The 11,734-nt window shown below is 35.3% G+C and overlaps 2 protein-coding genes across 2 annotated transcripts; both read left to right on the forward strand.

Moving 5' to 3' along the window:
- On the forward strand, positions 1,303-4,696 carry LOC109845476 (thermospermine synthase ACAULIS5). The gene is made up of 10 exons (XM_020414721.1): positions 1,303-1,566; positions 1,660-1,726; positions 1,808-1,902; positions 2,800-2,902; positions 3,272-3,360; positions 3,541-3,697; positions 3,793-3,868; positions 4,029-4,087; positions 4,181-4,317; positions 4,411-4,696. Exons 1-10 carry the CDS (start codon positions 1,433-1,435, stop codon positions 4,484-4,486), a joined length of 993 nt encoding a protein of 330 aa, XP_020270310.1. The 5' UTR covers positions 1,303-1,432; the 3' UTR covers positions 4,487-4,696.
- LOC109844619 (replication protein A 70 kDa DNA-binding subunit A) lies at positions 8,500-11,734 on the forward strand. The gene is made up of 2 exons (XM_020413732.1): positions 8,500-8,893; positions 9,501-11,734. The coding sequence occupies exons 1-2, from the start codon at positions 8,637-8,639 to the stop codon at positions 11,140-11,142; spliced, it is 1,899 nt and encodes a 632-aa protein (XP_020269321.1). The 5' UTR covers positions 8,500-8,636; the 3' UTR covers positions 11,143-11,734.

Genomic DNA, 11,734 nt, shown 5'->3' on the forward strand with positions numbered 1-11,734 from the left:
ACACTAGTGAGACAATTACACCACTTAGGATAAAATTACCCCACTCATATATAAAAATTTTGTCCCAATAGTAAAAATTTACTCCATCATTCATATTGGAACAATGTTGTTCTACTTTAAAGTCAATTGGGATAATTTTAAAATATTTTTGTATTACTTAACTAATACATTCTAATTATATTATAAATATATAACATGATATATAAAATATAACATATATTAATATTTTAATAACACAATTTAATAACATATATTAATAATATTATATAATGGTAATTATAGTATAATGTATTTATTTTAAAATTATATAATATTTTAATAACATATATTAATAATATTATATAATAACATATATTAATATTTTAATAACAATATTATATTAAATATATTAATATTATATTATATTAATTATTATATATAGTATAGCATGCTAATATAATATAATATAATAATATAATATAATAATTAATAATAGTAACTTGTAAGTATAGTATAATATATTATATTTTAATATAAAGTAAAATAATATTTATATCATAATAATATACTAAATAATATACTAAACCAATTGGATAAGTTAATTTAGAAGTAATTAATAGATAAAATTATTTTTTAATAAGGTGCCACATCATCAATTATCCCACATGAATTGTCAAATCAAAAGCTCAAATTATCCTATTATCCCACTTTACCCCACTCAAAATATCATAAAGGGATAAAATTATTTCATTAGAACAATTTTCCTACTTGGCCCCAATTTATCCTAACCAATAACCCCCTAAGATGACTATGACAGTACCACACCAGGAATATGTCACCACTAAAAATGGGGGAGACAACGTACACACTAGATCCATTTACTCAAATTTTTATAAAAAAATAAAATAATTTTAGAACATAAATATCTTCAATAATTAGGCGGTTCGGCTCTCAAAATGAAAAAATCCAAAACCGAAACCCATCTTTGGTCCCATCAGCAGTGGCCCCCACCTTAAGGTAGTCAAAGGTAGTCCGTTACTCCAGGTTCCCTCCGCGGGCCCCGGTTTCTATTGCCACGCGGAGCATGCAGTGAGTATGCGGCGGTTGCAGTGGTGGGCCCCACCACTTCAGCACGCCTTCAACCCCTCCCTCACACTTCCCACTAACCCCCCATCGTCTAATTACAGTTTAACTATTTAAGTACATAATTAACCCCACTCAAATGCATTGCATTTCATAATCACCACATCTCAATAGTAATCTCACTCTCTATATATGGCCTTTTATTAAGCATATATCTACAAGATTTTAGTGCATGAGACCCCTCTCTATGATATGTATATATATACCACCCTTAGACGTTCTCTCTCTATAAACCTTTTAGCCATTCTCTCTCTCTCTCTCTCTCTCTCTCTGTGCTTGCTTCTTCTAGGGTTTTTACTTTTTTAAGAAAATGGGTGAGGCTGTGGAGATGATCGACGAATCGATGAATGGCAATTTGAGTAAGGTTGAAGAGGCCATGGAGCCTTGTAGTTGGTATGAGGAGGTGATTGATGATGATCTCAAGTGGTCTTTTGCTTTGAATAGGTACATAATTAAAGTTTTTATCCGAATATTAGATGTTTATATGCATGTTAGTGAAATGATTTTGGGTCTAAATTTTTGTTTATTTTTCCATAGTGTTCTTCATAGAGGGACAAGCAAGTATCAAGACATAGCTCTTTTGGACACCAAGCATTTTGGGAAGGTTTGTGTAATTTAAAATTTTTTTTATAAGCGCAATATTTTGTTTTGAAGTGATTTTGATGATTTTTTGTATGTTGTATAGGCTTTGGTGATTGATGGGAAGATGCAGAGTGCCGAGTCGGATGAGTTCATTTACCATGAATGCTTGATCCACCCTCCCCTCCTTTGCCATCCAAAGCAAGTTTATTTTCATTTGTTTCAATTAATTTCTAATTTCTAAGAATCGATATCTGTAATAAGTTCCTAAAATTTAGGTTATTCTTAGTTAGGTAATGTACTCTGCTACTAAAAGATTAAGTAGAGACTAATTGGTCCATCTCTTCAAGATGGTGTGCATACTGATTTGGCATGTTCAAGTCAGCAATGAAGAGTGTTACATTATATCTGATGGTTTCCATGTGTGCTACACAACCAACAATATGAGAGTTAGACGCGCTAGTTTTCGTTTACTCTAATTAAAGTTACATTTTTCTAGATTATTTGCTAGGCATAAGACAAATTAATTTAGGGATTGGGGCTCATCCCATAATCCAAAATGAGAGGATATTGGATATAGCGAGTGAGAAGCATGTAAATGGGTTGGATATCATCACCAAGAAGCCCACGATGTGGTTTCCACATCATGACTCAAGTGGGATTCATACATGTAAGTGCCTATCTAGATGCATTAATGATGTTCGGTTTGGTGTTACATGAGCTAGGATAATAATAATACTCAAATAAAGATATATAAAAGGGAAAGACAACGACCCCAACTCCTCCTCCACTTAATATATGGTGGAATTATGATAAGGGTTGTAAATATTGGATGTACTCTCTACTGGATTAAGTTAACAAAAGCTATTTTAAAGGTTTTATGGAATTCCCAAAATAATTGTGAGTTTAGCGAGAATTTCAAATTTTTTTGGAGGTTAAGTGTCAACCCCCTGACTTTATTGCAGGTTCAGTGAATTTTAACCAATTTTTTAATGAGTTTGTTCTAATTATGCCAAAGATTAATTGTTTCTCTTTTATATATACCTTATAATTAATTAGTTGATATTTTTAATGTTATTTTTTCATTCAATATTGCAGTCCGAAGACAGTGTTCATTATGGGAGGCGGTGAAGGTTCTGCTGCCAGAGAAATACTCAAGCACAACACCATTGAGCGCATCATCATGTGCGACATTGATGAGGTCAGTACTCAATAATGAACAAAAATTAAAAATTGAAATAAGGGGATTCAATTAATTTGTAGACTTAATTATTTGATAAAAGTGTCATTATGAATTAGAACTTTCACTGATATGAGTATGGCTACTCCTTTTTAAGTATTTTTTTTACTAATCTGATGTTTTAAAGAAACGACTTAGTTAATTGTACTATAACCACATGATATTGAGCAAAAAACAATCAACACTCTCATGCCACTGGTGTTTTGAAATACAAATCTTCTCAAGGGTGTTTCGAATTATACAAGAAACAGTTGAAATCTTCAAATTGTTCCTCCGTACTCCCTACATGTGAAAACGTTTTGATAAAATTTGTACTCTGCCTTTTTGTAGGAAGTGGTGGACTTTTGCAGGAAGCACCTTACAGCGAACCATGAGGCCTTCGCTAATGAGAAGCTCTGCCTCATCATCAATGATGCAAAGTAAGACACTTGCATGTAATGCCTGGGATATTTGTTTTTTCATTATCTTGGTTCTCAAAATAAGACATGTATCATATCATGTATGACTACACAAACATGTTATCTATTACATCGGTGACGATATGCTTTTTTTTTTTTTTTTGAGAAACTTTGCTTTCATACCAAATTATTTACATGCAGAGCTGAATTAGAGAACAGAGAGGAGAAGTATGATATCATAGTGGGAGATTTAGCTGATCCAGTAGAAGGAGGACCTTGTTATCAACTCTATACAAAATCCTTTTATGAACAAATTCTCAAGCCTAAGCTCAATGATCATGGCATCTTCGTTACTCAGGCATTTGACTCAAAATCTAGTAACATAGTATTTGTTTTCCTTGATTTGAATCTATATTATTAATATTCTTATTTTTTGTATTATTGGAAATATAGGCTGGACCAGCTGGTATCTTCAGTCACAAGGAAGTTTTCTCTTCAATTTACAACACTCTGAGGCATGTCTTTAAATGTGAGTTACTTCTTCTCATTGTTATATAACAAATAATTTCATTGTTTTGTAAAGACTTTACCTGAGATTTTTAAGTATTTCATCATTCAAAGACATATTTTGCATTCAAAGGCTTCATGAGGATATTAACTACACCATGACACAATTAATGTTGACGCAGATATAGTCACATACACTGCTCATGTACCATCATTTGCCGATACTTGGGGTTGGATCATGGTAACTTTCTCATGCTGTAAAATATTTTGCGATATTATTCATGTTTGAAACTATTCGAAAATGTAACATTGATCCCAAAATTTTGACTCGAAGGCATCTGACGAGCCATTTATCTTGAATGCCCAAGAGCTTGATAAAATAATTAATGAGAGAATCAATGAGGAGCTGATCTACCTGAATGGAGAGTCCTTTGTTTCCTCGACCACATTGAACAAGCGTGTGCATCAATCGTAAGCACAAATTATCGATATTTTCTTTGATCATTATTAAATATAGATTATACTGATTGTACTGAAACAAATTTTTTGATGCTAATATCTCAGGTTGGAGAAGGAGACTCATGTGTACACTGAAGAGAATGCGAGATTTATCCATGGCCATGGGATGGCTTGTAATTGACAGATAGAGGCTATAGAAGGTTTTTAGAACAACTTTAGTTGGAGGAAAATTAAAAAGAAAAAAAGAAAAGAAAGGTTAATTCATATAACTGTTATGGAGAAGTTTGAGCTAAATTCTATACTTCTCTTGAACTAAGATGCTAAAATATGTGTTGGTTGAGACTCTTTTCCTATAAATCAATAAAAACAAAGTTGGTGCCTTCCATAGTTATATGGTGTTTTACATTTTCCTTTTATTTATCCCCTGAACCCCCCCCGACCCACCCCCCCCCCCCCGCAAAAAAAAAAAAAAAAAAAAACTTCCTTTTCTTTCCCTTCCTTCTCACCCCGTGAGGCCCAAAATTCTATATTTGTCCATAGGGAAGAAGAACAGAGCGTGCAAAAAATGTTCACAAGTAAAAATGAAAAAAAGCTTATAAAACATTTAATTGCTTTATCATTGTTGCATAATAGTGTTAGTACGTGAGTTTTTAGCTCCGCACATTGGTTGGGTGAAGCGAAGCGCCGGCTCTGGCAGCATGGTGCGAGCTGTCGACCGCACTAGGGCCCCCCGCAAACCGGGGGCCCCAAATTTAAAATATATCAATATATATGTAATATATAGTATTAATATATACCTATATATAATATTATATAATATAATCTATACTTATTAATATTATATATAATATATATATATATATATATATATATATATATATATATTCGCCCCAACAAAGAACCCTGTGACTCTCTTGGAACCCTCACCCTCTCTCTCCCAAAACCTCACCCTCTCCACCTAGGACCAGATCCCTCACTTCTCTCGCAATCTCGTCCCTTCTAGTTCTACGCCGACGACTCCCCCGTCAAAGACCCTCCCTTAGTCCCTCCTCCCTCTCTCGACGCCGACGCCGACGCATGTAATAACTCGAACCCTCAGGCTCAGTTACTCGAGAGATCAACGACCATCACAACGCTCATAAAGTACGAACCTTTTTCGTTTAATTCTTGTCTAATTAGTGCATTTATTTCTCTCAGTCTTTCCTTTCCAATGTCCGGTTATTTTGTTTTCATTTCAATCTCAGCCATTTGTTTCCTCGTTCATCGTTTTCCCTAGCTCGACCGCTTTCAGGTGAAACCCTAGATTATATGTTTTTCGTGGTCACCCCCGTGACCCCCCCTAATTTGTTGATAAATCTTGAAACTTTGGGATCGAGAATTTTGTTTCTGTACGTTTTGATTCTAGTTGCTTGATTTGGAGATTTTTTTTTCTGAAGAGAATTTTAGGAGCATCAATTTTTTTTAGTCCTTGTAGAATATTATAATTACTGTTAATTAATTGCATTATGAAGTTCTGAGAAATAACAGTGTGATGTTTCGATTGGGAATTGAAGCCTCATTCCCTAGATTTGATTGTTAAGGGCCATCTGTTTTCTTGAATCAGTTCATATGGGGCCATAACTTTCTGAAAAATTGTTCAATTCCTTTAGGTTTATTGCAATCTTGTGGTTTCGTATGTTTTTGCCTGATAATTTGCAGGATAGTTATAATTTTTTTAATTTCTCTGGTATAAAAAGAACAATTATTCAATAATTTACATTTCTGCTTAACATTCCATTAACTCATTGGGGCTGTATATTGTTGTACAAGTGTCCTATTGGATTATAGTGTTGACATTAATTTTGTTGATTTATTCTTTTTAGAATGGAACATCAGATTTTGGATTCAATGAGGGTTTAATACGATTATTGGGTAACATTTTGTTGATTTTAATGTCTGATCAGTAACATTTTGTTCCCTGGTATTTTAGGGATCCAAATTGGAATTTGTTGATATTTTGTATATAGAGAATGACCATGTGTTTACTTTTCGCACAGGGCCCCTAAAATCTCAGAACCGGCCCTGGTTGTGAGAACACACTTCACACTCATCTACTTGTATAAATATATATGCACACTCAATATTCAACTCAAGGAAAATTTACCCAAGACTCTCTCTCTCTCTCTCTCTCTCTCTCTCTCTCTCTCTCTCTCTCTCTCTCTCTTACTTCAACAATGTTATCAGAGCTAGGGTTATTATTTCCCTTTCAATAATTTTTTTTAACGCTTCTGCATTCTTTTGCCAAATATTGGCCTTACTGCTTTGCAGTCGTTTAACACTTTTTTGCGTTCCTCTGCCAGATTTTTGGTCTTGCCGCTTTGCGGTCTCTTAACGTATTTGCGTTCTCGTTTAACCTTCGGGTTCCATTTTAATCTTCGGGATTATATTTTAAACCTTCGGGGTTATATTTTAACGTGAAAATTCAGCAGCCACGGGTTACAATCTCTCAAACAACTCTCAAAATAACCCAACCAATGATCTCACACTCCCTCACAATAATCTCCCTCTCAAAGTGCTCAAAAGAACCAATTTTCTTTGATTATCTCTTCTCCTAAACCCTAGAAAGACGTATTTCTATTTATAACAAAACACAATTCAAAACAGGCTGGGAATCAGAAAACGCGTCTGCCATACCCGGGTGTGGCACGCACTACACCCATGACAACGAGTTGTAGCGGAGAGCTTCTGCCACACCTGGGTGAGGCACGCACTACACCCCTGACAACGAATTGTAGCAGATAGCTTCTGCCACATCTGTGTGTGGCCCGTACTACACCCGTGGCTGCTGAATTTTCACGTTTTCCAACATTTTGATCATTTGGACGCCGTTTTCTACAATCGGCACTCAAGTCAACTCTAAAAGGGCTCAGATTTGCCCAAGAAGCAAAAGGGCCAAAATTGCACGGAGAGAAGAAGTAAAATCGTCCAAGAATGAAATAAGCTCAAATTTCCTAATAAAAATAATTCTAGACAAGGAATGACGTAGACCGTCTTTCCTTCATTAGAGGATAATTCTTCATTAGCTGAATACATAACACGACAAGCAATTCTTTCCACATAACATGATTACATAGACACGCTACATGAAATTTCAAGTTCGAATTCTCTGGAATTACTAATGGATAGGTAGATTGATGATAGCAAGAATATTAATTATATTCATCTAATCACATTTCTACCCAGATTCAGCCTGGAAAATCAATAACAAAAAGTGATCAAAATTTTCAGTATGTATTCACTAAACAATTTCTACTCATTTCATATTTTAGTATGCGTGCTATTATATGTAAGTACTCAAAACTTTTTTCTAATGCTTTATTTTAAACATTCAGTTTTTCCTGCCAACTTAATTCCTCATTTTTCAAGACATGAAAAATATCCAACATAAAATAAACTAAGTATTTTCACCTGAGACGTAAATGCGCTATACTAGTTAATTCTTAAACAAGAAAACATGTTGATGATTGTTGTTAATTTTGCTCTAACACATGAAGAAAAGACTTTTGTATCAATATATTAACCTCCAAAATTTTATTTACGTTTTGTACTAAAGTAAATATTTTTATGTGATCACCAGTTGATTTGATCCGTTAGACATGCACTTTCTCTTACTGAATTTTTTCCTATGAAACATAATATTATGTTTTATATAGTTGTTATGGGGGACAAATATTCATTTTGGATAATTTTTAAAACTTAATTAATAAATTTGACCTACTTTGTACTTATTTATCATTATCGATCTAATTTCAGCCACATGATAGAAACTGGGTCGAAATTGATAAATAAGTGCAAAAAACTACACGGAATTATCAATCCTACATAGTTTATTCGTTATAAACTTCAAGGGATTCACAATCCCGTGAAAAGTTCTAAACTACACAGGATTGAGAATCCCGTATAGCTTAATATTCTACTAAACTACACGATATTCTCAATTTCGTATAGTTTTTTACACCTATTTATCAATTTTGACCCAGTTTCTACCATGTAAATAAAACTAGATAGAAAATAATAAATAAGTGTAAAATACATCGAAAATACTAAATAAATTTTAATAATCGTCGAAAATGGAAATTTGTCCTCATGGTTGGCCGTTATACGAAAAATTAGTTCATACACACCTCACATAATTCGCCCATTTCCCCCCTATAAATATCCAGGAGCCTCGTCATCCTCTCCCTCCATTTTCTCTCAAACCCTAATCCCCAAATTTCCACTCCCAAATCCAATCTCTCTCTCAAAACCCTAATTCCCTTAATTCCCCCAAATTACAGACTTTGCTCCCCCAAATGCCCCCGATTCTAACGGTGAACGGGATCTCGAAGGTGAACGCTGGCGATCTGAACCTAAAGCCGGTGGTTCAAGTGATCGAGCTGAAAGCTGTTGGATCGGGCGAGCGGTATCGGATCCTGGTATCGGATGGATCCGAGACGCAGCAAGCGCTGCTGGCAACTCAGCTCAATGAGATCGTGAAGGGTGGGAGGTTGAAGATTGGGTCAGTTGTGCAATTGTTGGAGTACATTTGTAGCACCGTTCAAAGTCGAAGGTGATTCATGAAAACTTTATCGCTACAATGGTTCTATTTGAGTATTTTTCAATGTGTTTGCGTGTAAGCCCTAAAATTCTCTTCATGAATCTTAAGAAAATTGTTATGTATCGATGAAATTGAAAGTTATTCATTCATATCTAGTTTTCTAGATTGCTTAGTAATGTTTTTGAACGCCAAAGTTCCATTTTTGACGTAAAAATTTGATTAATTTTGAGATTACCTCAATTTATGCCGCCACTTCACACAATCACACACTTACCATGTGGAATTGAACTAGAAATATCTCTCTTGAAGTTAATATTATTTAATTTGCTGATATATTGGGAGAAAACTTAGCATGGATAGGATCTTGTATGATATGATATCAATTTATATCAAGACGGAATATTAACATGTTAGAATTTCGCTCATGGGGAAAGTGCAGAAAGGAATGGATTAACTTCTGTGCAACCTTTTCCAGAGCTGTGAAATTTGAACTCCGTTAGATTATGATGGGATGAATTAAACTTGTTTGACGGTGTATGATGGTTAACTTTTTAGAGATTGGAATATCTTAATGAGGTTCTATAAAAGCTCAAGTTGTTCCACCATCATTCTTGTGCAGGATTATTGTGGTTCTGAACTTGGAAGTTATAATTGTGGAGAATGAAATCATTGGGAATCCTAAGCTGCTTTCTGAGGTCCAACCTTCCTTTCTGAATCCATCAACTACGAATAATTCAGCACCCTCAAAACCTGTGTCACTCAATGGGGCATCTGGCTCTCATCCTGCTTCAAGATTCAATGTGAATCCATCAACAAACCAGAGCGGAAACTCCAATAACTTTCAGCCAACAGTCCAACCTTCTTATAAGCCACCTCCCAACTACAGAAATCATGGAGCCATTATGAAGAATGAGGCTCCTCCTCAAGTAATCCCAATAGCCGCTTTAAATCCTTATCAGGGTCGGTGGGCAATTAAAGCAAGAGTGACTTCAAAAGGTGACCTTCGACGTTATAATAATGCCAGGGGAGATGGGAAGGTGTTTTCTTTCGACTTACTTGATTCTGATGGTGGAGAGATTAGGGCAACTTGTTTCAATGTTGTTGTTGATCGCTTCTATGATGTTGTGGAGGCTGGAAAGGTATATTTAATATCCAAGGGAAGTTTAAAACCTGCTCAGAAAAACTTCAACCATCTTAGTCATCAATGGGAAATATTTTTGGAAGCAACATCAATAGTGGAGCTCTGCCCAGATGAAGACAGCTCTATACCAGAACAGCAGTTCAATTTCAGGCTCATTAGCGAGATTGAGAATACGGAGAACAACTCAATTTTAGATGTTATTGGCATTGTCACAGCTGTTAATCCTTCAGCAACTATACTAAGGAAGAATGGCATGGAAACGCAGAGGAGAATTCTTAACTTGAAGGATATCTCTGGTAAAAGTGTTGAGCTAACTCTATGGGGAGATTTTTGCAACAGAGAGGGCCGAGATCTGCAAGAAATGGTTGATTCTGGGTTTTTTCCTGTTGTGGCTGTGAAGGCAGGAAAAGTTAATGACTTCAGCGGGAAATCAGTCGGTACAATTTCTGCTACTCAACTCTTTATCAATCCTAATTTCCCTGAGGCCAGTAAACTGAGAGAGTGGTTTGATGAAGGAGGAAGGAATATTGCTTCACAGTCCATCTCTAAAGATGCAACTCCAGGAATTCCCCGTAATGAGGTCCGTAAAAATGTCTCACAAATTAAGGACGAGGGTCTTGGAAGAGGGGAAAAGCCTGATTGGGTTACCATCAAAGGAACTATTTCATTCATAAAGACAGATAATTTCTGCTATACTGCTTGCCCTTTGATGATTGGTGATAAGCAATGCAGTAAGAAAGTAACAAAAGTTGGTAACGGGAGATGGTGCTGTGATCGATGTGATAAGGAGTTTGAAGAGTGCGACTATAGGTATCTTCTTCAGGCTCAGGTGCAAGATCATACTGGAGTAACTTGGGTGACGGCCTTCCAGGAATCAGGAGAGGAAATTCTCGGTTGCTCAGCGAAGGAGTTGTATAAAATTAAGAATGAAGAGAATGATGACGCAAGGTTTGCAGAAATTATTCGTCTGAGTATCTTTGAGCAATACCTCTTTAAGCTCAAAATCAAAGAAGAGCTCTACGGAGATGAGCAGCGGCTGAAAATTACAGTTATCAAAGCAGAGAAAGTGAATCCAACCATGGAGAGCAGATACCTTCTTGATTTGATTATGAAGATGTGATTAGAGAATTTGATTGAATTTTTTTCACTGGATAGTGCCTTTCGATTTGTTGAAGTATGGCTCTTGAATTGTTAACTCTAGAATTCAATTGCCAACATTGGTGCTATCCTGGTTCAGAGTTACCATTTTTATAAGTCAATCTTCACTTCAATTTTTTTCAGAATATATTGCTTCCCCTTCATGCTATAGTCAAACAAGAACTTACTGCAGCAGACTATCTGTTGGTCAGTAAATCTGCTGAATCTAGTTTCATCGGTTTAAGAGGACAAGGGAAAAATCCCTTTTTACCACGAGATATGTTTCCTTCTAGTTCCATATTAACAGAGCTGCAAGTTTGACCTAAAAAGATTTGAGTCATGAAGATTTGGATTCAACAGATGAGTTCTAGTTGTAAGTATCAACAGTTCTTTATTCTTTTGTATGCTTTAGATATTGTTTTTCGGAAATTCATCCAGTTGTATTCTAAGAGATAGAATGAGACATGGTCGTGGTTAATACTATGTACTAAACCAAATGTTGAGATCAGTTTGCTGGCTTCCTGTGTAGTTCTTCTATTTTCTTTGATAGAATGAACAGTCGAGAAGTTAATTTC

Source organism: Asparagus officinalis, chromosome 6 (genome assembly GCF_001876935.1).
Source record: "Asparagus officinalis chromosome 6, Aspof.V1, whole genome shotgun sequence".
In the NCBI taxonomy this organism is placed as follows: Eukaryota; Viridiplantae; Streptophyta; class Magnoliopsida; order Asparagales; family Asparagaceae; genus Asparagus; species Asparagus officinalis.

Excerpts from the sequence above, each read along its gene's own strand:
- LOC109845476 (XM_020414721.1), top strand. The coding sequence starts at position 1,433 with ATGGGTGAGGCTGTGGAGATGATCGACGAATCGATGAATGGCAATTTG. Across the intron at positions 1,567-1,659 it reads TGGTCTTTTGCTTTGAATAG|TGTTCTTCATAGAGGGACAA; the intron begins GTACATAATTAA and ends ATTTTTCCATAG. Across the intron at positions 1,903-2,799 it reads CCCCTCCTTTGCCATCCAAA|TCCGAAGACAGTGTTCATTA; the intron begins GCAAGTTTATTT and ends TCAATATTGCAG.
- LOC109844619 (XM_020413732.1), top strand. The coding sequence starts at position 8,637 with ATGCCCCCGATTCTAACGGTGAACGGGATCTCGAAGGTGAACGCTGGC. Across the intron at positions 8,894-9,500 it reads AGCACCGTTCAAAGTCGAAG|GATTATTGTGGTTCTGAACT; the intron begins GTGATTCATGAA and ends ATTCTTGTGCAG.